This window comes from Anas acuta, chromosome 10, assembly GCF_963932015.1.
Source record: "Anas acuta chromosome 10, bAnaAcu1.1, whole genome shotgun sequence".
NCBI lineage: Eukaryota > Metazoa > Chordata > Aves > Anseriformes > Anatidae > Anas > Anas acuta.
Genome location: NC_088988.1, coordinates 3,648,825 through 3,670,190, shown reverse-complemented (window position 1 = coordinate 3,670,190; position 21,366 = coordinate 3,648,825). Strand labels below are relative to the sequence as shown.

General features: G+C 43.7%; 1 protein-coding gene across 4 annotated transcripts; it reads left to right on the top strand.

The window, feature by feature from the left end:
- The first annotated feature begins 244 nt into the window (after positions 1 to 244).
- On the top strand, positions 245 to 17,257 carry WFDC1 (WAP four-disulfide core domain 1). 4 transcript variants are annotated; one of them, XM_068693127.1, is made up of 8 exons: positions 245 to 363; positions 4,600 to 4,807; positions 10,074 to 10,269; positions 10,751 to 10,834; positions 12,576 to 12,716; positions 13,272 to 13,313; positions 14,001 to 14,077; positions 14,980 to 17,257. In XM_068693127.1, the coding sequence occupies exons 2-7, from the start codon at positions 4,661 to 4,663 to the stop codon at positions 14,057 to 14,059; spliced, it is 669 nt and encodes a 222-aa protein (XP_068549228.1). In that variant the 5' UTR covers positions 245 to 363; positions 4,600 to 4,660; the 3' UTR covers positions 14,060 to 14,077; positions 14,980 to 17,257. The 4 variants fall into 4 exon arrangements, with proteins under 4 accessions (XP_068549228.1, XP_068549229.1, XP_068549227.1 ...); XM_068693128.1 differs by lacking the exon at positions 245 to 363 and adding an exon at positions 4,069 to 4,205; XM_068693126.1 differs by lacking the exon at positions 245 to 363 and adding an exon at positions 4,274 to 4,472.
- Positions 17,258 to 21,366: the final 4,109 nt, after the last annotated feature.

Below are 21,366 nucleotides of genomic sequence, written 5' to 3'. Positions count from 1 at the left end.
ACATCTGGCACAGACACAATAGCCAGATCTTCCTGCTCAGAGAAGGAATGAATCCACACCAAAACCCCAGATTTGGTGTCTTCCTATACAGCTGGTCCTAAAATAAACTTTATCACATTCATACACCTGGGTGTGCACAAAGATGGGATTGCAAGTAGGGTTTGCAGGGGATAGGGGAAGGCAGAGCGTGCTGTAATCTTTCCTTCACACAGGACCAGGTGATACCAATAACCTCTAATCTGGTTAAACCCCAGAAAACCACTGCCCTTTGCTTTTGCCAGCAGAGCCTATATAAGGCTGGTGAGGAAACAGCCTGCCTGTTATTTCCATGGATAAGGAGCCGCAGCAACCCCTGGCATGAAGGTATGGTGATTGTATCAAGCTTAAATGAGTCACACTGTGCTGCTGGGGTTATGTGCTTTGAGGAAACTCTCATTTTGACATAATCTTTCCTTAAAAGTCAGATCTTTCCTCTGGGAAAGGGGAAGTCAGCTCGGGCTGACCTACCTCACTTATTTTTGGCTGGACAAAAACATTTTTCCCGGCTGTGCAAACGCCCTGGGACTTTCACTCAGAACCTCCCTGAGAACCATTATTCCATAAACCATTATTTAATTCATTCTAATCAGGCTGCATGAATCCTGGTTCCAGATGTGACTCCATTCTCTTAGCTTGATAAAATACTTTCCATTCTGATACCTCTCCCCTAGCTCTTCTTTGCTGTAAGAAGTGAAGCTGAAGGTTTCACAGGTCCTGGGGAGATGCTCAAGTCTCAGTCATGTTCTTCCGTTATCACTTGACTGCAACTTATTGCAGAACCTGCCCTATTGAAGCAGTTTGTGGAATGGAAACTTGCACAGATCCATACACTGAAGATGATTATTTTCTTAGTAATGAGATATGAAGCTATCTCATTTAACATCCTTGAAGGCAGGGGGAATCTGGTGTGAGCAACTGCTCCACAGATCTTGAAGCAGAGAAATCTTGACTTAGTAAAATAGTATGTATTCTCAGGACAAATGTATAGAATAAATAGTCCTATTTTGAATAACAGCTGAACACCCTGCAGGACACTTTTACCAGCAGGAAATGTGCTTAACATTCATACACATTTTTGCACCTGGTCATTGTGGCTGGCTGGGGCTTTCCACTTTAACACCTTCACTGGGCTGATTGGTCAGCATGGATATAGTTATGTATCCTGGTATACTTGTCTCTTTTTCCCAGCTGTCAGTTAACAGTGATGACAGCACCAGAGGGGATCTTGCAATGGCTTTCCCTAATTTATATTTTGTTGTGAGGTCAGCCACAATTCTTCAGCAGGTATGCCGCCTGCCAGCACCCAAAAGGATAACCCTGCTTGCTCAATGCCCAAGATTTCAGACAAGCAGGAGTCAAATCTAGCCAAGTTATTATAATATTGTGAGGATGTCTTATGCCAGCATCGTTTATTCCACTTTGTATATGGGATAGGCACACAGCAACTTCATACAGATGTAACTGTAGTCAACCTTAAGGAGTTGCTCCGTGCCAAGAGATGACTGTGCCCCAACTGGTTTGTATAGATAAGATGTAGTTCAAGAGAAAATGGCAGTTAATTTTCTTCTCTTCTTATAATAAGGGTTTTTCAAGTGTCATATGTTATCAACTGCCTAGCACTTAAATTAAGACAACTCAGAATTCTGCTTAGTAGTAAATTTAAAATTTCTAATTATTTCCAGAGGCTGTGTTTGCTGAGAACTTGTCTGATTCCTACAATTATTTCACAAGCTGCTAAGAATCCTTCATATTAATAGTTGGAGCTATATACCTGCCAAATATTTCTTAGTTAAACATGAAATTCTTTAGAAAGTCAAAGCTGCTGCTGCTTTATTTTTTTTTCCTTCTGAATGTGCCATTCAAAAGTGAACTGGGTAAAACATGAACTGCTCTGGAGCAGGAGCAGGGAGCCTCCGTAACTGGGTGGACTTGGTCTTGGTGGACTTGGTATCTTGGTTTTGGTGTTCATTAGGCTCCAAATGGGGAGGGCAGTAAGGACAGAAAATGGGCTGAAGCTGTCCTGCAGGCAGACAGCTTGTGAGGACAGCCCTGCCAGGGGCCACCAGGAAGAAAAATAACTAAAAAGGCCAAGAAATATATTCCTTCTGGTGTTTCTAGCTAAAGCAGGTTTTATTAACGCTGTGAAGAATATGAAATTCCTTGCCTAGTTTCTAAGACAGGCTGGAGGTAGAAGCATGTAAGGAATGGCAGCGGGTGGCATTAGGAATAGATGTGAGGATAGAGAACTGAAACATGGGGTCCCAGCTTAGTCTGCACTGTTTATAGTGCAGACTCTAAGGAGTCTGGCCCTGCAGATGGGAGAAGGTCTAATTTCAGCAAATCCCTTACCCTATGCCTCAGTTTCCCCAGCAGGAATAATCCAGTCCAGGCACTGCATGCAGTACCTTGGGAAGTGAAGATGAAAAGTGTTGTGTGCAGGAGACCTAAATATTGCGACATCAACATTCATTTTTATGTGAAGGCCATGACCATCTGCTGAAATCTGTTACTGCAAGTAGTGTTCATGTTTCTTCAGCATACAATCCATGAACTGTTATGCACAGATCCCAGTTTCACCTGGGTAAATGTCAAAACTTCATAACTGCCGAAAGAAAGGCCAGAAAACTGTGTCTGTAGCAACTAATGCTCAAGATTAATAGCTGGTCCAAATCCAGATTGCAAGTCTATGAAACAAACAACAGAAATAAAATTAGGGAGATTTATCGTGAACAGTTGTTTCTCGCTGGTTTGTGTTTCAGCAAGAGATCAGACAAATGGAATAGCACAAAGACATAAATTAAGTATGAATACTCTAGGATAAAATCTTGTTTATTCTTTTAAACTAGCTGTGTCATTTGTCACCTCATGGCACAGGAGTTGGGATATTGGTGGGAGCTCCTGGTTGTGCCTGAAAGGTGCTTTATCAAGGTGCAGATATTAACACTGCAGCAAACAGGGGACATTTCTTTTTAAGAAGAACTGGAGACATTCTGTTGTGTGAGACAAAGCCCTCTGAGCAATAACAAGTAAAGCCACAACTAGAAGACTTATGGTAGTGATATATTCCTCTCTGTGTGTACTAATGATGTCTGAGTTTGCCTTTTACTAATGCCGGCACAACTCCTATTTTTGGTTGATGTTTAGGTGAAAATTGGGTGGGTTTGACAGAGACCTGTGGTTGCTGAACTATGCCTTCCCCTGGAGGATGTCCTGTCAGCCAGATCTGCTCAGATCCCAAAACCCTTCTCACACCTTAGGGAGATATTATTGTTACTGCAGTAGCAACCCATGGTGAAGACCACATAAATGCAGAGTAGTATGTATATAGTCACTGTGTCTCCACAGAGATGCCCTCAGAGCTCCTTTGGGAAGCCCTGGCTACAGAGTGTGACTTTACATTTGGGGTAAACTGAAGCAAGCAGGACTCAGTGCTCTTATCTTGACTAATTTTGTGGGTCCATTTTGTCCTTCATTCCTGGTAGAGGCTGGACAAGCTACTGGAGGAGATGTTCATCGAAGAGGATTACAAAATAATTCCCCATGTTTGGTTCAGGAATCCCTGAAAAAATTTACTATTAAAGGCTGAGAAAGCATATACATACATATATAGATGTATGTATATGTGTATGTACTCTCTCTATATATATGTGTGTCTGTGTGTGTATATATATTAGATACTTTGCTCCTCTACTCTTCAGTACCTGCCTCTGTCTCATCCTCCCAGGCAGGATGCTGGGATGTTTTCTTCCTGATTTCTTAGAGGGATGCTGGTCCTTCAGACACCGGGGTGCCTGTATATCATGCAGGTGTCTCAACCCCATGTCCAGTCTCTCCCATTGTCAGGCACAGGCTGACTCGTGTCCCCTTCCTCACTTTCCATTTGGCCATGTCATTTCCAAAGCACCTTCCTTCCCTATTCCCCACCCATGTATATGGATTTATTTTTACCCGATGGCCACATCTTCCCCTTCTTCAAAATCATTTGCGGAAAGCTAATGTCAACTTGGTTTAATTAAAGCCTCTGAATGTTTATCATGTCTTTAAATCATTTCCTTCAAGCAGCCTTCATACAAAGTTATCACTTTGTCAAGACATGATCTGAAACCACGGCTCAAGGCACAGCGGGAAGCACACAAAGGGAGAGCCGAGTAGCCCAGAAAGTTTGGGTGAGCTGTTTGCTAGACGCTGCCGAGCCCACCCCTCCAAGACCTTTATTTCCCCCTGCGGCAGCTGTCATCTGATCCCACGCTTTGGCTTTGAATGGGGCTCTCTGAGGATGCCAGATGTTGGGAACAAAGGTCTAAAAATAATCTTTCCAAATAATCTTCCCATCTATCATTCAAGGAAAGCATGTGCTTTGTGTGAACATGTGAGCGGAGAACCCGATCTAACTTTGCGTAGAGAAGTTCAACGGCAGCTCCTGGCTTCTGCTCGTGGGCTCTTTTTTTTTCCTTTTTTTTTTTCCCTTTCCCTTCCCAGAAGCTGCGCAGCAGAAAGCGGCTCTCCCCAGTGATCAGCCCTCATTCTCCCTCCCTCTCCGTCTCTCTCCCTCCTTGCCAGGACTCTGAATCGCCTGCATCCTGGAAAGCTGAGCTCCTTATTTGATCTCTCATTGGGAAAAATGGATTCCGGGATGCCGTCAGAGATGATTTTCTGTAAAAAGATCTTCACTGCAGCTTTGTGTGTCTTAATTTTGCTGCCAGACTCGGGCTGTGCAAGGCATCTCTGGAAACGTGCTCTACATCTGAAAATGACGGAGAAATATGATGTGAGTAGCCTGCGGTGGGGTGATTTTTGGGGAGCTGGGTGTGCTCACTCTGAAATGGGAGCTTTCCTTATGTGTGTGTATCATTTTAGAACAAGAAGCATTTGAATGCACAGCCAGTCTCTATAAAAGGGCTGTGTTAAGTTTCCCAGGCTGTGCTAAACTTTTGCCACCTAGCTGTTGCAATGGGAATCTTGTAAAGCATGCTGAAAATATCAGAGCTGCAATTGTCACTGCTTTTCCTAGAAACTTCATAGGGCAACAAGGGAAGGCTGAATGGGGAATGCAAAAACTACATGGCTGGGAATAGATTTAGTGAAAAGAAAATAATGTGATTATCTTCTTAGAGCAGGGAGGAGGGTTCCCTGCTCAGTTCCCTGCTGCCTTTTGGGGTAACTTTGGGTAAATACCTCCATCTCCTAGTGATAATGGGAGTGCTGGAGCACTTGCTGTGCCTGTGTGCCAGAGGGGAAAATGAGCTGTGTGGCTGTTCACCAGTGGGGTACTGAGCACCACCAGTATCATTCCCAAATCCACTGTGGTACTTACAGCAGTAGCACTGGGATTGAAACTGAAGCAGCAACAAGTTGCCAACTGTTGGAGATGGCCATGGGGGATTGCCTTGGTCAGTCTGTTTTCTCATGCTCAGGTTTAATTTCATTTTACAGCAGTTGAAAACGGCTGTATAAACAGCTTCTTGGTGTCACAGGGGGATTTCTCCACTTGTTTTCTGCAGCCGCATACAAAGGTTTTTAATTTAAAATGGATGGGGTTTGGCCCATGACATCTAGAGTGATGTGTGGGGACAACTACAGTTGGATTTTGTGACTGCTGATTCAGAATGGTGATCTATCTTTTGCCTGTGCTGAATGAAATTAGATACGGTGCTTTTGTCTCACTGAAATTTTGCAGAAAACGTGTGTTAATATTTTAAAGGTAACCTGTTATTTTCAGATCTGAAGTTTTCTTCACTGAAGCTTCCCTTGGGACAGTGTCTGGTTTGCACTTTAATTGGAAAATGAACCAAAGAGCTGTGCTTCGTACAGACTCGTTCATTGGAAAAGTGTATTCATTAGTATGTTCTTCTGTCGTATTTCAACATGAGGCTCAAATTCAGTAGGATCATAGTGTAAATGTCCCAGAGAGATAGGACAGGAGCAGAACAGGTATTTACATGTTGATCTTCAGATAATGTGCTGTGTAGAGGCACGGAGCCCACTCCCCTGAGGACAAATCCTCTTTCAATCTGCAGTTCTTCAAAGGGCTGTTTTTTCTGGCAGCCACGAACCCAGGTGCTACTGATCTGGCATGCTCAGCTAGAACTGCTCATATTGACAGCAACATTTCATTTGGGAAAACAGAAAGCGTCTTTCTTTTTCCTTCACCTCAGAGATTCGCGAGGAGGAAGGCCGTCCTCTCCCCATCCTCTTCTCCACCAAGAGCCTGTTTCAGCAGCATCCTTTCCTCATCAGAGAGATGCTTTCTTTTTCTACCAAATGTTGTCTGTTCCCTACAGTTAGGAAATCAGAGGCTTTGGGTGGAACAGCTGATTTGGGAGGCACTTGGATAGAGAGAGAACAGATGGAGGTGCTCATGGCAGAGCGCAGCCACACAGGAGATGGGCCAAAGACCATCTCCAGGAGACACCCAGGAGGACTTGGGCAAGGTTTGTAGGGGAAGGAGGAGGAGAGAGGCAGGGAGGTGACAGAATAGGTGTCCAAATCCAAAACTCAGTCCAGAGAATGCATCCACCCAACCAAGGGCTGCAGAATGATGGATGGGCAGGTGTTACAATGAGGAACCAGCTTGAGGTCCAGCCAAGAGTTGTTCATCATGGTCTCTGAGGAAAGGTTTTGGTTGGAAGGGAGGAGCTGATTGAGAACAGAGAAAGAGGATAGGGAATGTAATGACAAGAAATGTCTGGCAGTCAGGTTGGGATAGAGGAGCTGGGCCAGCTTTTTAGCAAATCCTTGTATTTTCCAGTCAGAGGGACCCTACTCGAGGTCAGTGATCTGCAGCTTTGTTCTGCAGCCTGCTGCACAGTCTGGACTGTTCCCAATGGGGAGAGGGAGGAAGCTGGCTGGGAATGGGCTTCAATTTATTATCAAGACACCCACATGTCTACTGGGAAAACCTGGGGCAGTCCTGAATTTATTCCAGTGTCTACTACATCAAGCATTTTAGGGGGAAAAAAAAATCCAATCTTTTAAAGATTTCCAGAAACAAAGAATTCCTTATTGCTGCTGTAATGTTCCTCCAACAATTTATTTACCCTACAGCTAGCTGTAATACATCAACATGGAGGTATGCTTTTTGTCTATCAGATTAGCACACCTCATGTTGAGGCTTCTATCCCATGCGTGGCTAAGAGTAACATACAAGTAGAGCCTCTCTCAGCCTTTAAAACCTGCATACATACATATGTTGCACTCTATTCCCTGTTTTCCAGTCCTCTTATCGCTATCATGCATTTTACAACAGTTTTCCAGTACTGTAGATGCTGGGTCTTGTTTCAGAGAAAATGGGGTTTATGGCTTTTGTCTGGAAACACCTTCCAGGGCCAGAGCTGGTGACTGGAGGCTGACAAAAACCTCACATGTGATCTTAGACATGGCTATGAATATGAATTAGCAGAGAGCCGTGCTTTGGCACAAGTCCAGGGTCCAGATTCAGGTGCAAATAACAGAAAAGATTTGGGATTGTTTAAAGGTATCCTGCAGTTACCATTGAAAATATGAGTTGGAAGTGAGTGGTTGCATTCAAGTTTTCCGTGATCATCTTTACTGACTTCTAGGGTTCTTAGCTGAACTCTGAACTTCTTACTTTACCTTGTGTCTGCATAACTCTAATGCAGATATTTTCATTAAAATGTTTTTATTAAAATCAGTTTCCATGGGGTATGATAGTTTGCTTCCAGAATTGAAAAAGATTCTTTGAAGAAGGAATTCTGACGGTTGTCACAATCTGTAAAAGTGATGAATCCAAGCTATGCTCCAAGCCAAACTGAATCCTCAGAGATTTTATAGAGACCTTGTAGCCCTTACCTAGAGACATCCTTAGCCAGGCTGCTTTACGAATGAGAGAATCCTGTTTCCCACTGAGATTTCAGCAGGCATAAAGCAGTGGCGATAATTTTATTAGACAAAATTCACAGGAAAAATTTATTGTCTATGAGGTTTAGAATGGCAGGGATTAAGAGCAGTAGCTGATCAGAGAAAATGGGCAGCAAGGTCATGAAGGCCAAAGATATTTGGCAGAAAACTTTACATTGTTCCCAAACGGAAATCTCATTCATTGAGCTGGGAGTTCATTGTAATTTTTGCTTCTTGGTTTCTGAATCATCTGTAAAGCCACTGCAGTAGCTGTTTGTGTGTGTGTGTTTGCTGTTTTCCCATGTATCCATTATTTGCCTGTGTTATTTTCATCCATATGTTTTCAGTCTGCAGATACATGCCCCCTCAAATAGGGAGACTTGTTAAGTGTTTGGAACTTATGTGGTCCAAGTATTTCTCCATTTAAAATCCAACAACAAAAAAGTTGAATTTTAGGCATATTGGGGTTAAGAGCGCATTGTTTCAAAGCTGGAATGTTTTCAGCTTTTTGAGGAACAATTTAACGTGTTAGCTGGCACTTTGCTTTGCACTGCAAAGCAGACAGCTGAGAAACTTGCTCTCCATTTCCCCCTAGCTATTGCCCAAAGAAATGAGATCAGCTCTGGTGCAAAAACAACCACTTCAGCAATACAGTTATATCATAGGTACAACACATGGCAGAGCATGGAAGCAAAACTTCTCACACTGGTAGCACAAATAATGTGAATCATTACTTTGTTTGGTATTCGGTGGTGTGTAGCAGCAGAGGCTGAGCAGGCCGGGGGTCAGTCCCCGGGACTTTGGGCCCCTTCACAGATCAATTGAGGAGTGCTAAAGTTTTGGCAAGCAATCTCATGTTAGATGTGAGCGACAGTCAGTGTTCATTCCTGCAGCTCAAAACCACAGTGGAAGTATTAGACTACCAAGGGAGCGTTCAGCTTGTGGACTTGTGATGAGTGCAGGCTACCTCCTGGGGCCTCTCCTAGGATGTGTTTTTGGGCACTACGTGTGGTGACATGCTGTTTTGCAACACGTTTTGCACACATGTTCCACAGAAGCCATTGGAGCTTTCAACAATTAGAATGAAGCAGCATCAGGATAAAGGAGGATATTAGTCTCACCCCAAATTTCTCCATAGCCTGATGGTGAAATTTCCCTGGACCCCCTCAGGGACAGTTGCACCACATTTTTTTTCTTGGAATAACAACCCAGTTGTTCGTCACAGATTTCAAAACACAGCAGTGATGGGGCCAAGTATCTACAGGGCTCTTAAACCAAGCAGCCTGCCAGTGCTCTTACTTCCAGCTTTGGGCTAGGCCTTGATCTATGATAAAAAGGCAAATCCAAGATCTGTCTTCTGATTTGACCAGAGCTATATTAATGTGTGTTTATTAATAAATCTGAGAACTGATTTTTGCCCTTTGTGAGCACTTTATGCTGCTCTGGGGAGCTAGGTTTAAGCTCAGAGATGAGTGTTTTAGCTAAAGGTGAAAAAGGAACAGGCCGGGGTGAATCACCTCTGATGGAGGGAGTTGGCTGCTTGCTAAAATGCCACCAGCACAGATAATATCTCCGTGCTGCCTCTTACAAATGCTTCTGGTAAAATCCTGTGCCTGTTAATCCACTTTAAATCCCCCTTTCCTTTCAGTATGTGGAGCAGCTGGGCTCCTTTCTGCTGTAGTTGAACACCACCTCATTTGCTGTGTGATTAAACTGACATCACCTGCACAGCTCTTACCCGGATCATTTCCAGTTTGAGAAATCGTTTCTAATTTAACAACCCAGACCTCTACAGTGGATTAGCTTGAAAGACTTTGTACCTCTCCCCTAGAAGTTTTGGTCCAGTAGGAGGTGATGAAGGGTGAAGGAACCTGTTCTGGAGACAGGTACTACCTGGGACGTCAGTTCCAGATCCCTTTGGGGATGTAACCTCAAAACAAGTGTGAACTCCACACAAAAATTTGATGGTTTGGGGTTTCCAAAGAAGGTGCTAATGTGGTTATATAGCTGTGTCTTCAGTGCATTGAAGATGGGGCTGGGAAAGCAGAACATATAATTGTCCTGCCTCATGAATACTTGAGAACTGCTTTGAAAATCCCCCTTCTATTTCAATTTATGGGATGGTTGGTACTCTCCTTATGCCAAACCTGTGTTTTTCCTTTTCTTTTCTTTGCAAGGATTATGAGTACCCTCTTCATTCTCACAGTGCCCACTACCAGAAGAATGACCGCTGCCCGCCTCCACCCCAGACTTTGCCTGACCGAGCCTGCGAGGTGCCCAGCTGCCGCTCTGATTCCGAGTGCGAGAGGCACAAACGCTGCTGCTACAATGGGTGCATCTATGCCTGCCTTGAGTCTGTGCAGCCACCACCAGGTAGAGAGGCCAGCAGTCAAACTGGGGCAGAACCATGTAAAAATTGTGGTAGTCGCCCCCATGTGCAGCAGGTCGTGGGTGGGAGGTGTGGTTGGTATGAGTTGAGGATAAAACTGTTTCTGCACTTCTGAATTCTTGCAGATGAGTTTGGGATGACTGCTGAGTCAAGAAATTAGCTAAAGTCAGCTGGTGTTGTGAAATTTCTATTAGCACAAGTGGTAGAATTCCTCTGATGCCAGCCCTTTTCCTGGGATTGTGATAAATCAATCAATAAATAAAGAATCCCAATCTGGATTAGTGCTCACAGGATCCAGACAACCAACTCACCTGATCCATGCCATGGGAATGGAGGATCCACTCAAATCCATCCTTCAGGATCCTGGGCAGCCTCATCCTGCCAGTTACAGAATGTGATTTTTCTATAACAGCATGCCCTTTGACAGCTGCACCTTGACTCTGTGCTTTCTCATTTCTTTTACAGTTTTAGACTGGTTGGTTCAGCCCAAACCCCGCTGGCTGGGAGGAAATGGGTGGCTTTTGGATGGCCCAGAGGAAGTCTTACAAGGTACAGCATGTTTCACTGTCTTCTCTGTGATATGGGTAATTGTACAAAAGCCAGTAAATGGTATATTCATCATATACAGGGCTTTCCAGGGACTTTGGCATGCTGGGGCTGCTCATATTTGCCTGTAGTTTCTGCACAAATGACGCTGTTGTACAGGGCACTAGTTTCTGCTGCAATAAATCCGTTGTTTTTCTATGGGAACAGATGGAAATCCTGTGCTAGGAGAACTTGATCAGATCTGGCCTTCCAGAGCAAAGTGCAACACACAGGGGGAAGACGGGAGGCAGCAGAGCACTAGGAACACTCCAGGGAACTGTGCTTTTATCCACTCTTTAAATAAGTAGAAATGCATGTTTGTTTTTTTTAGAAAAAATCTTTGTCAGTATACATGGATTTTCTGCCAGCTGCTTGACAGTCTGTGTGCAGGCTTGGTTCAGGGGGTCTCGTAACCTGGAGTGGCCTCACTGCACTGATGCCCTGGGATGGGGACTCAGTTCTGGCTCTTGTGTCAGAAGACTGCTTTAAACAAAAGCCCAGGCAAAATGCTGCAGAGTTGAGGGAAGCTGAGATGGAGCTGGGAGCATCAAAGCTTGAGGACTGCTAACAAGATTGAGCTTCTCAATTAATTCCACAGAGAAAGGACTTTTAATTACATTTTTCAAATACCTCAAAATGTAACATGGAGGCAGCAGGGAGGCAGGAAATTTTCTTCTATGACACATCCTGACATGTATTTATGCCTGAAGTTCTTCATTTCATCACAGAAAGGCTATTCCAGCTTTTGATCAGCTGTAGTCAGACACAGGTAGTGCCAGTAAATTACCCTCTTTGGTCTTCCACAGATGGTATCAGAATTAGCAAACCTTAATTCCCATCCGTGATGGAAACACCTAGTTCTTCAAGAGGAAATTCTGCTTCCATCTTGTTGGAGTTGCCCTGGTAGAATTAAGATAAAATAGGTCCTTCCTCATCCATCCCTGTCATGCTTGTGTTATTTGTTACTATTTTATCACCTTTATCTCAGCTTGAGGGAATAATTAGTGAAGAGCCATCAGTCATGACATGGGAATTACAGCAGAGGTTGTTGAAATTAAAAACCTGGCAAATGAAAGGGTGGAGTGTCCCTGCATAGGCTGTACACTTAGTATACATAAGCATCCCCTGAAAGTCCAGCTTTACCTTCTTATTCTGCTCTGTGCCTGCTAGATATCCAGGGTCAAGGCAGTTAAGGCCTCTGGTAGTGGCAGGGGTGGCACTGCCTTACTCCATCCACACTGACTCACACCTGAGGTTTAAATTCATTAGTACCGTAATGGGTGTGGAACAAAGCCAGCTCAGCCAGCCCCAAACACTGGCTGGAACAGACTGCTCGGAGGCAATAGCAGTGTGGGGAGACCACCCATCAGTGCCCACCATGGTGGATGGCGTTGGTCTGTCTTCACCACACTTCAGCCCCTGCACAACAAGCTGTGGGTAGGGTGATGGTACAGGCAGATGGGCTGATCTGGGCTCTCCATATTGAGTTAGAACAAAAAAAAAATCAGGTTCTGTGTCAGGTGTGAACATGGTCATCTACTCTGCCAGACTTCTCTGGAGGTGTTAGCTCCTTGGCAGCCTCACCTAAGAAGTGGTCTGAAATCCTGTCTGGGAGGAGATGCAGAAGAAGGTGGCCTTGCTGCTGTATTGTGTTTACCCAGGGGTGATAAAGTCACAATTTATGACCTTCAGGCTTCTCTTGCAGCTGAGGCCTGCAGCACCACTGAGGATGGAGATGAGCCTCTGCATTGCCCCACGGGGTATGAATGCCATATCATCAACCCCGGCAACACGGCTGAAGGAATCCCCAACAGGGGCCAATGCATCAAGCTCCGTGGAAATCCAGGTCAGTTGACTGGAAATCTCCCTTCCTTTCTTGTTCTGCCAAGCAAGCACCAGTGAGAGATGAGTTTTTGGCCTTGATTTTATTATTTGATATGCTTTCTTTAATAACTTCCCTAGTGTAATGTATAGCTCTATGGTTCTTAGACACTAGCTATTTCTAGGGTCATTTTTATGTAATAAAATGGTAAACAAAAAAAATAGCTGGAACTTGAACTCTGTAGATCAATAATAGTTGGTCTCAAATTTTACTCCAATTTTCTTTCATTTGAGGAAGTCTGTGATTCCCTGACTCATAGCTACTGAAAAGGATGTAACATTATAGTGGCCATCAGTTAACCACTCTCAGGGAAAGTGAGTTGTGCCCGCATAGTTCAATAATCTAAACGGGTTTATAAGAGGTTTATAGCAGTCTAAGCTATTTCAGCTGCAGAGGCCTTCTGTTTTCTTGTTTGTGAGATTATTATTTCTATATCTGTGCTGTACATGGAAAGCTGCAGTTTAACACAGGGAATGAAGGCTGGCGAGATGTATTCTCATTATGTCCTTTCTTTTTCAGATGGGCGCAACCTGAGGCAAAAATACTACAAGGAGTATTTTGGTAAGCAATTGGCATGAAGTGTTTGCTATTTTAAGCCCTACAGCTATTGCATTGCTTACAGGGAATTTGCAGCTTATGAAATCAAGGTCCTTGAACAGCAGAAGGAGATTCTTCAGTCTCAACTCTCTGTGTCTTGGCTGAAAGATCTTATTTTTGTATCTGCAATGCCCTGACTATGGGGATCTTGGGAACCAGTATTGCCAGCTGTGACACACGGTGCTGAATGATACAGCCTTCTGCCAGGGGTTCCCACCCAAGGGCGAGAAACACCCAATCCAGCAACCTTTTGTTCTTTTGAAGTATATTTTTGGAGCTTTGGTCATGGCCCAGGATGTCTTGCAGATGAACACAGAACTCAGTCAAAAGCAGGGTCTGTTGCTGAGAATTTACATGTATATTGAGGTATATGGACCCAGAGGGCAACAGTCAGGTCAAGCTGGAAGTGATATTCAGATATAACTAGACAAGACCTTTGATAGCATCAGACTTGCAGCCAGCCAAGTTTGGCCAGTTCAGCTGATGAAACTATGAAAGGTTTTCCTGTCCTCAGTCCAGCCAGCTATCACAGCCCTAGAAGAGAACAGATAAATAATGACCCTGATAAAATTGCACTGCTAAGAGTTCCTTGTGAAAATATTTGCCACAGACTAATCTGCAATCTAACCTTGCTGAGATTTGTTTTTACAGGTAGTAATTCCAACAATGTGGTTGGCTACGTGAAAAACCAGCAGAAGCATTTGGGCTAAAATCAAAGGTGTGCCTGGGTGAGTGTCCTGTGAGTAAAGGGAGAGCTGGGTGAAAGCAGCTGGTGTTTAGTTTGCAATTATTTAAAGAAATAGTTGAGGCTGAAATTACCTCTCATCAAAACACAAGCATAATGATAGCACCTTAAAACTGTGTGCAGATGAATACCTCAGGCTCTAAGAGTAGAGCTGAAACAGCTCTGCAGACAGATGGTGCTGTGGAAGTATCCTGAGAATCTGTGGCATTGCAGATAGAGCTCTGCAAAATGTCCATGGAGAAATTGGCGTCTTTCCCAACTTTTGCTCTCTCCCTCCCACTTTTTATTCAAATTCCACAAGATGGACCTGTTTTTTGAAAAACCTTTGTTTTCTAAGTATTTAGAGGACAAAGTGATTTTCAAGGTGAAAAATGTTGTGAAACTTTGTGAGCTTTAAGACTTTAAAGTTTTAATTTAGGGGCTTCTACTGCAGGTATGACTGCTCCTGCAACACAAAGTAAAAGGATGGATTGCAGTCAGGGTCAGTTTTGCAAATACTTAGGCATATGGGTGACTTTGTGGGGTAACTTTAAGCGCATGTGCACTTGTCCTGAAGAATGTGTCCTGCTCAGGTGAGTAAATGTACTTGTCTGGCCGGACCGAAGAGCTCCCTGACTTTCATCAGGCTTTGAATTAGGCAAGAGTGAAAATATTTATTATACTGAAGATTCTGTTCCAAGATGGTATTCTCAACACTTTTAGCTTCACTTTAAAACTAACCTGAACTTAACTGGCAGTTAAGAAAACAAAGCAGTTAAGTGTGTCTTTTATGTACCTACGTCAGGGTGACGGTTAAGATTCCATGACTACGTAAGGACAAGCTCTGTATAAACATCCCAGGAAGGATAAATATTTTAATTCCTTTTTTTTTGATTTCTTGCCCAGCCGGACCGCTCTGTTAAGCAGCTTTCAAGGAATGATTTACTCAACATTTTCCTTTTGGAAGAATTCTAGTCCTAAATCTACATGAGCATGTCTCTGCCATTATCCCGAACCCTGCCCATCAATGACAAAAAGACTTCACTTTTCAAGAAACAGGAGGAGTCTGGATTTTAAGCCTATCATCTTGGGGAGGAATATGATTCCCTGAAAGAAACCACATTATTTATGAGCTGCCCTTCTACTGACAAAATGTAAATATCACCAAGCGGATCCCTGCAAGCTGCAGTGCCCTTATCAGGCTGCTGACACACAGCCTGCTCTGTGTGCATCTTAAGGGACTGATTCAGATTTCAGTACCAGAAACGTAACTCAGTAGTATAAGAATGAAATGCAGTCAGAATCATACCAAAATATTATTTAAATTGTATGAAAATAATCAAGACTAAGACTAAAGGAGCTCTGTGTAAAAACCAGTCCCTGCCTATCTCAAAGAATTACTTCATGAAAGTTTTCTCATAAGTGTCAAGATTGAAGAAACCTGCAGGTTTCTTTTTTTCCTATTTATAGCTGGGGTTCACCAGGTTTGAGACCTAGTCTACAACCCTAAGCCTGAAATATTAAAAATTTGAGGAGGTAGGAGCAAAAAAAATTTAAGTTATGTTCCGTAAGCATCTCAGTCTGATGAGCTGCGGACTAAGAGCTGGTGATTGAATAGATTTCTTTCTGCAATATCTAAGCAGTTAGAGAAACATGCATGACAGCTTTTTGAAGTTGTTGTTTTTAGCCAGCACAGTTAATGCTCACAAGTTTTATATCTGTCTTTTTGTACCTGCAAAATGTCAGCAGTAGGGCTGAAGTCTGGCTATTTTGTGCACATATTAGGTAAAAGCAGGATAAATGTGTGATTATAAGGACTGGCTGGCAGGTGGGCACCTTCTTTCTAGAAGTCCTGTACCTTTATGTTGACTCCATAAATCCTTAAGGTCACATTATTTGTGTTTTGGACTTTACAGCTTCTTTTAGCTACTTAGCAGTAGGAAATGGAAAACACATTTTCTGCTAATGCTTTCTTTTTCTATGGCAGCTCCTAAAGGGATGGCTCCATTTCATTCCAACAAATCTGTCAGAATTACTAGGCAAAGGAAGATATTTTGGGTTCCTTGTTTAGTACATGTCCCCATCTGCATGCATAAAATTAGCATTTTGATATGCAGAATAGTAGCAGTGTTTATAAATACCCGATTCACAAATACAAGTGCTTGCTTCCCCCCACCAACTAAGAGGTTTTTCTTTCCATTCACTGATAGTTTAAGCCAAAGCTCAGACGCTTACAAAACACTTGATACTTTGCATATGACATTTGCAGCTGGAGAGATGAGAGATGCCAAACCACTCTTTGTTTCCTTTCATAAACAGATTTGCTCCTCAGTGCTTTATGGAGCAAAGGAACAGATAAAGAGCTCCACATGTTCCTAAATCTCTTAATTCATTGAACTCCATTCAATTCTACATGCCTTTGCTCCAAGTTCTAGGAATTAAATGCAACTGTATTCCAACAGATCTATTTTTGTAATTTTATCCAAAACTATACTTAATGTTAGTGAATACATTCACTGGAGTGGTTGCTTTTTGGTAGCTAGAGAGGGCACGCACCTGATCACCTTGCCTGATGGGTTGTTAAAGATATTTTCTAATTGCATAAGGCATTTTTAAAAAAGAAAAATTACAAATTAATAATTTGTTAATGGTTTTCTGTTTATGGGGTGTTATCAAAGAAATCACCCTTCCTCATGGTGCTATTACATTTGGTTTTTCAAGTTATCAGTTGTCAAACTCAGAAACAAAAGCCACAGAAGCAGCTTGTATAAATGCTGTGTTTTCAACACTGTCATCCATCACACGTTGAAAAGAAAACAGACCAAATGAGTTGTCCTCACCTTATCTTCTCTCCAAAGACAAATGACTTTACAACACTTTTGTGAAGCACAATAGGAAATAGCTAATGTAGCTTGTTTTTCATGTCCCCATGTACACTTTAAAGTATGTTTGGTGCTATAATCAACTGTACAAGTATCACTGCGTGCTAGAAATGCTCATGGCCTGCTGGATCCTTGAGTGCTGCCTGTGGTGTTGGTGAAGCTGCTCTGCCTTGTGGTAGCTGAGGATCCGAGCCAGACCCAGGCAAAACCTCTCCTGATTTGTGTGTCTGCTGCTGGATATGTGTGGGTTCTGCCACTTCGGTGCTCAATAAAGAAAGTGACCAGTATATTTTTAAACTCTGCATAGTTTTGGTTGTGTGTTCTTGATGGATGCTTGGCTTAAAATTCTAGGGGAGGGGGGAAAAAAGGAGGAAAAAAAAAAAAACCTGCATTTTAGATGTTAGGTAAGCTGAGAAAACACAGGCATGAGAAGACAAAAGTCAGTTGGCCATTGGAAGGAAGGCAACAGACCCCAGAACACATCCTCCACCACCACTGTCCCCTTCCAGGGGGACCACCCTTGTGGGTCAGAAGCTCGCTCAGTTCTTGGGCCTTCATTTCTGCTCAAAGAGGAGCTTAGAATGCTGTGAGGAGGGCAGGGATGATGACCCAGATAAAAGGTGACCTTTTTATTTGACTGGGCGTTTAGCCCAGCTACATCTGTGTTGATTCAGAGATGTTGCTCACTGCCGGATGGCCTTGGGCTGTCAACTCAGGCGGTTTGTGCTGCACGAGCAGCTGCTCAGGCAGCTTTGTGGACGGCCGAGTCTTCCTCAAAGGGTGGAAAAACAAACCAAGTCAAAGTCCAGTGCTGGGCTGGTGCCCACTGGAAGAGCAGCCTGGTGTTGTGTGGCTGTGCTGCTGAGCGCTGCATTTCCAGGAACAGGCCAGACTTCACCATCCCACCAGCTCCACCCGTACCCTTCTTGCTCTACCTGCTGGGCTGGAGTAGGCAGGAGTGCCTCTGCGTCACGTCCCTTCTGCCCTGAAACCATAGCTGAGAAGCCACAGGGAGAGAAACTTCCTGTAATTTTGCCAAAGAGGGAAGAGCAGCGGGTTTCATTGCTTAAAAAAGGTTTTCTGTAGCTTTTGAGAAGAGGCCAGCTAGCACTAGATGTCAGCTCTTCAGTCTGGCACAGATCCTTGGGATCACTTGAATTTCTCATGGTAATGGTCATCTGGTCTTTTGGATGGGGAGATTACAAGGTGGGTGTACAGGCCTCCTGTTTCCTGCTGTGAACACTTAGTCACAGCATGTCTCTCAAGAGAAATCCCTCTCTTGAGACTTCAGGAGAGTCCCACACTTTCAAGAAAAGGATCTGAGTCACAAAATTATATTTTAATTTTACCCATGTTAATGCTAGCAAATATATTTTGCTGATGCAGCTGGCTAACAGGCTTTGTGGAAAATATGAAGTGATTTACAGCATCATCTGCACATCACACCAAAGTGCTATCAGTGCATCCAAGAGCCCAGCAGCTGGAATCAACAGAAGGACAAACATTACAATGGATTGTCACAATGTCAGGGGTCTGCATTAAAAGTGTAATGTGCATCAGTAGGTCAGCAATCTGCAGAAGCGGTAAATATGAGAATAAATAAAAAATAATTAAAAAAAAAAAAAAAAAACTACTATTTTGACCTACCTAGTTCAGAGTTCAATTAAACTTTATGGTGCAGAAGTAGTTGGTTACCTTGAGGAAGCTCTCCCATAGTTTCATGTAAAGTGAAGAAGTCTACAAGGTTGAGACAATCCACAGAAGTCTTTGGAGACGTGGCACACAGCAGGGATGGGTTCATGTAGGCTGTTTTGTACTCTCCCACCTCACACTGTGCACTCAGACTGGACTTTCCTCTGGTGGTGGCATCAATTGCCTCTTGCAAACTGCAAGAACAAAAGAGGTGCAGCAGATCAAATACTCCCTACCTTTCATTTCCCTAAAGGCAGAGACCACCTTGAAGATGTGCTTGTGAAGCACTTCTTACTTTAAAAATGATTCGAGTTTTTCTAACCACAGAAGAGATATTTTTGCTGGACTGACAGTATACCACAATGGAAACTGAAAAGCATATTTTAGCATCATTTTTATTCAAGATTAAAAGACACCTTTTTCTGGTTAAGTCCTATTTCTTCACATGATTTTCTCCTCCTAGTTAGCTTTGTAGACAGAATAGCAAGAACCAGGGGAGAAGCTGTGGAATACAAACAAAGCTTTTTGACAGTTTCCTTGATGGGGACAGGAAAGATGGGGTTTGTTGCACCCAACCTGAGCCACCCCACCAGGTGAATCTCCCAACCTAAGCAGCAGAGGCTGTGCAAACAGGAAACAATGGATTGAACTAAATTCCCCCCTCTCTTCCTGGTGACAGGCCCAGGAACAGACTAATAATGAAGCAAGGATTTTATCTGGCTTTTTTCAATAGCATTGAAAATAAATGAAAGGGTCCGTGGCTCAGGTTCTTTGCTTTTATAACAGGCTGTGAGTTTTCAAGTCAGAAATCTCCTTATTCTCTACCACCTCTTGCTGCACAGACTGTGCAGCACAGCACAACACAATACTGTCTTTTTCTCAGCAAAAGAGATTTTTCATTTGAAGGCTGTGCCAAGAAGTCCCCTCGTAGGCAGGTCTGCGTTCCCACCAGGAGAAGTGGTTATTCTGCCCAGGGGCATGGGAAAAACCTGACCTGAAAGCAGAATATTCGGACATCTGGGTAGAAGCAAACTCACTAAATCCAGCCCATGCACCAGAGGTTTTTTCCCTCAAGGTGGCACAAGAGGAGCAGAAGTGTGTCCAGCCCTGCTTATGGTGAAGGAAGCAGATGAAGGAGACTGAGCCACCTGTGTGCCTCAGGGATCGTGCACCATGAAGCCTCTGGGAATGAAGCAACCCTCTGTGACACCATTTCCCAGCCTTACCTTAGGCTGCTCTGCTCTCACATCTTCCTCTAAATCAAGCCTCCAAGATGCCAGGCCCAGGAGGGGGAAGTGGTCCTGCATATCAGGATATGAAAACCAATCCACAACAAATACTATCTACATGTATTTTAAAATAAATAAATAAATAGAAGTTTTCTGAATAGCCTGCTTAGAACTGGAGTCTGACCAGCTTTATTGTTCAATTAAATAGGAAACACTATAAAGGTAGCATAATTGCTGCTTTATTATTATTAGTAGTAGTAGTAGTAGCAGTAGTAGTAGTAGTACAGTATAGTATACAGATTATTTATTATTTTATAGTGTGAAAATCATATGTGACAAGAATGAAGAAATACAACTTCTTTACATTGTGGTCCTGATTCAGTTTATTCCCAGCATTTTCTGAGCCATCAGATAACATAACATCAGATAACATAACACATGGATTTTTCTATTAGATTTCCTAACAGACAGAAATCAAAAGTAGTAAGAAAATGAAGCTTTGTTCGGCAATTTGGCAGAATGCATGGTTAATGTTCAGCGATAACTACATTTTCTTTCTGCGTTTATTCCCTGTCATTGGTGCTAAAACGCAACCTCACGTTTCAGGACTGAATGAACATAAAGGTGACAGATGTGGGCACGGTCCTGAGCCTGAAAGACTCTCTCATGATCTGCAGGCCTGCTGGACAGCAATTCATGACACACGATGACTGTGGCACTTTACTCTCACCACATCCTGCTCCTTTCCATGCCCTGCCTGTCTCGGCAGGACCCTGAGGGGCGCGGGGCTGCAGGCCCAGCACCCAGCGGGTGCCTCCACGCTGACCACGGCACATTGGCCTCCGTTCTCCTCACGTTTACCCTGGTTCTGCTCTCCTCTGGGTTGTTTATGCAATGCCCAGCTCCCTGTGCTTCCACCAGCAGCAGCTTTTGGCCAAGAGGGGGAGGTTAAACACAGAAACCAACAGCACGGGCCTGTTGCTCAATTAGCCGTGCTGTCAGCAGCGTGGGGCTAATGAGCACCGTGCTCAGGATCACACAGCACCAGTGGCACTGCGAGCTCCTCTTGTGTGCTGCTTGCACGGATGAGGCCTTGGAATAAGAAAGGCAAGGACAAACCCTGGTAAATTTTCCTGCTAGCCTTGAGAGGGGGAAAATGGTTTTGCTGCTTTTCTATCAGAGCCACGAGGAGCGAAGGTCCCAAAGCTGTGAACAGACCAAGCTCACTGAGACAACCAGAAGTGTGTGCTCCATCAGGACTACGGCAGCAGCTGCCTGCCCTCCTGATCCTTAAAAAAGCCACAGAAGGAGGGAACAGATCAAAGCATGCCGAGCTCTAGGACATTTTGCCACACAATTCCTATAGATTTCAGGAAGGTTTGAACCTCTGGTGTCTTTGGGAGCCTAGGCTGCCTTCAAGCCTGAAACTCTGGGCAAGGCCTGGATGTGAGCAGCCTGAAAATCAGCACGAAGCACGATGCTGGATGTTT

Excerpts from the sequence above, each read along its gene's own strand:
- WFDC1 (XM_068693127.1), top strand. The coding sequence starts at position 4,661 with ATGGATTCCGGGATGCCGTCAGAGATGATTTTCTGTAAAAAGATCTTC. Across the intron at positions 10,835-12,575 it reads CCCAGAGGAAGTCTTACAAG|CTGAGGCCTGCAGCACCACT; the intron begins GTACAGCATGTT and ends CTTCTCTTGCAG. Across the intron at positions 13,314-14,000 it reads ATACTACAAGGAGTATTTTG|GTAGTAATTCCAACAATGTG; the intron begins GTAAGCAATTGG and ends TTGTTTTTACAG.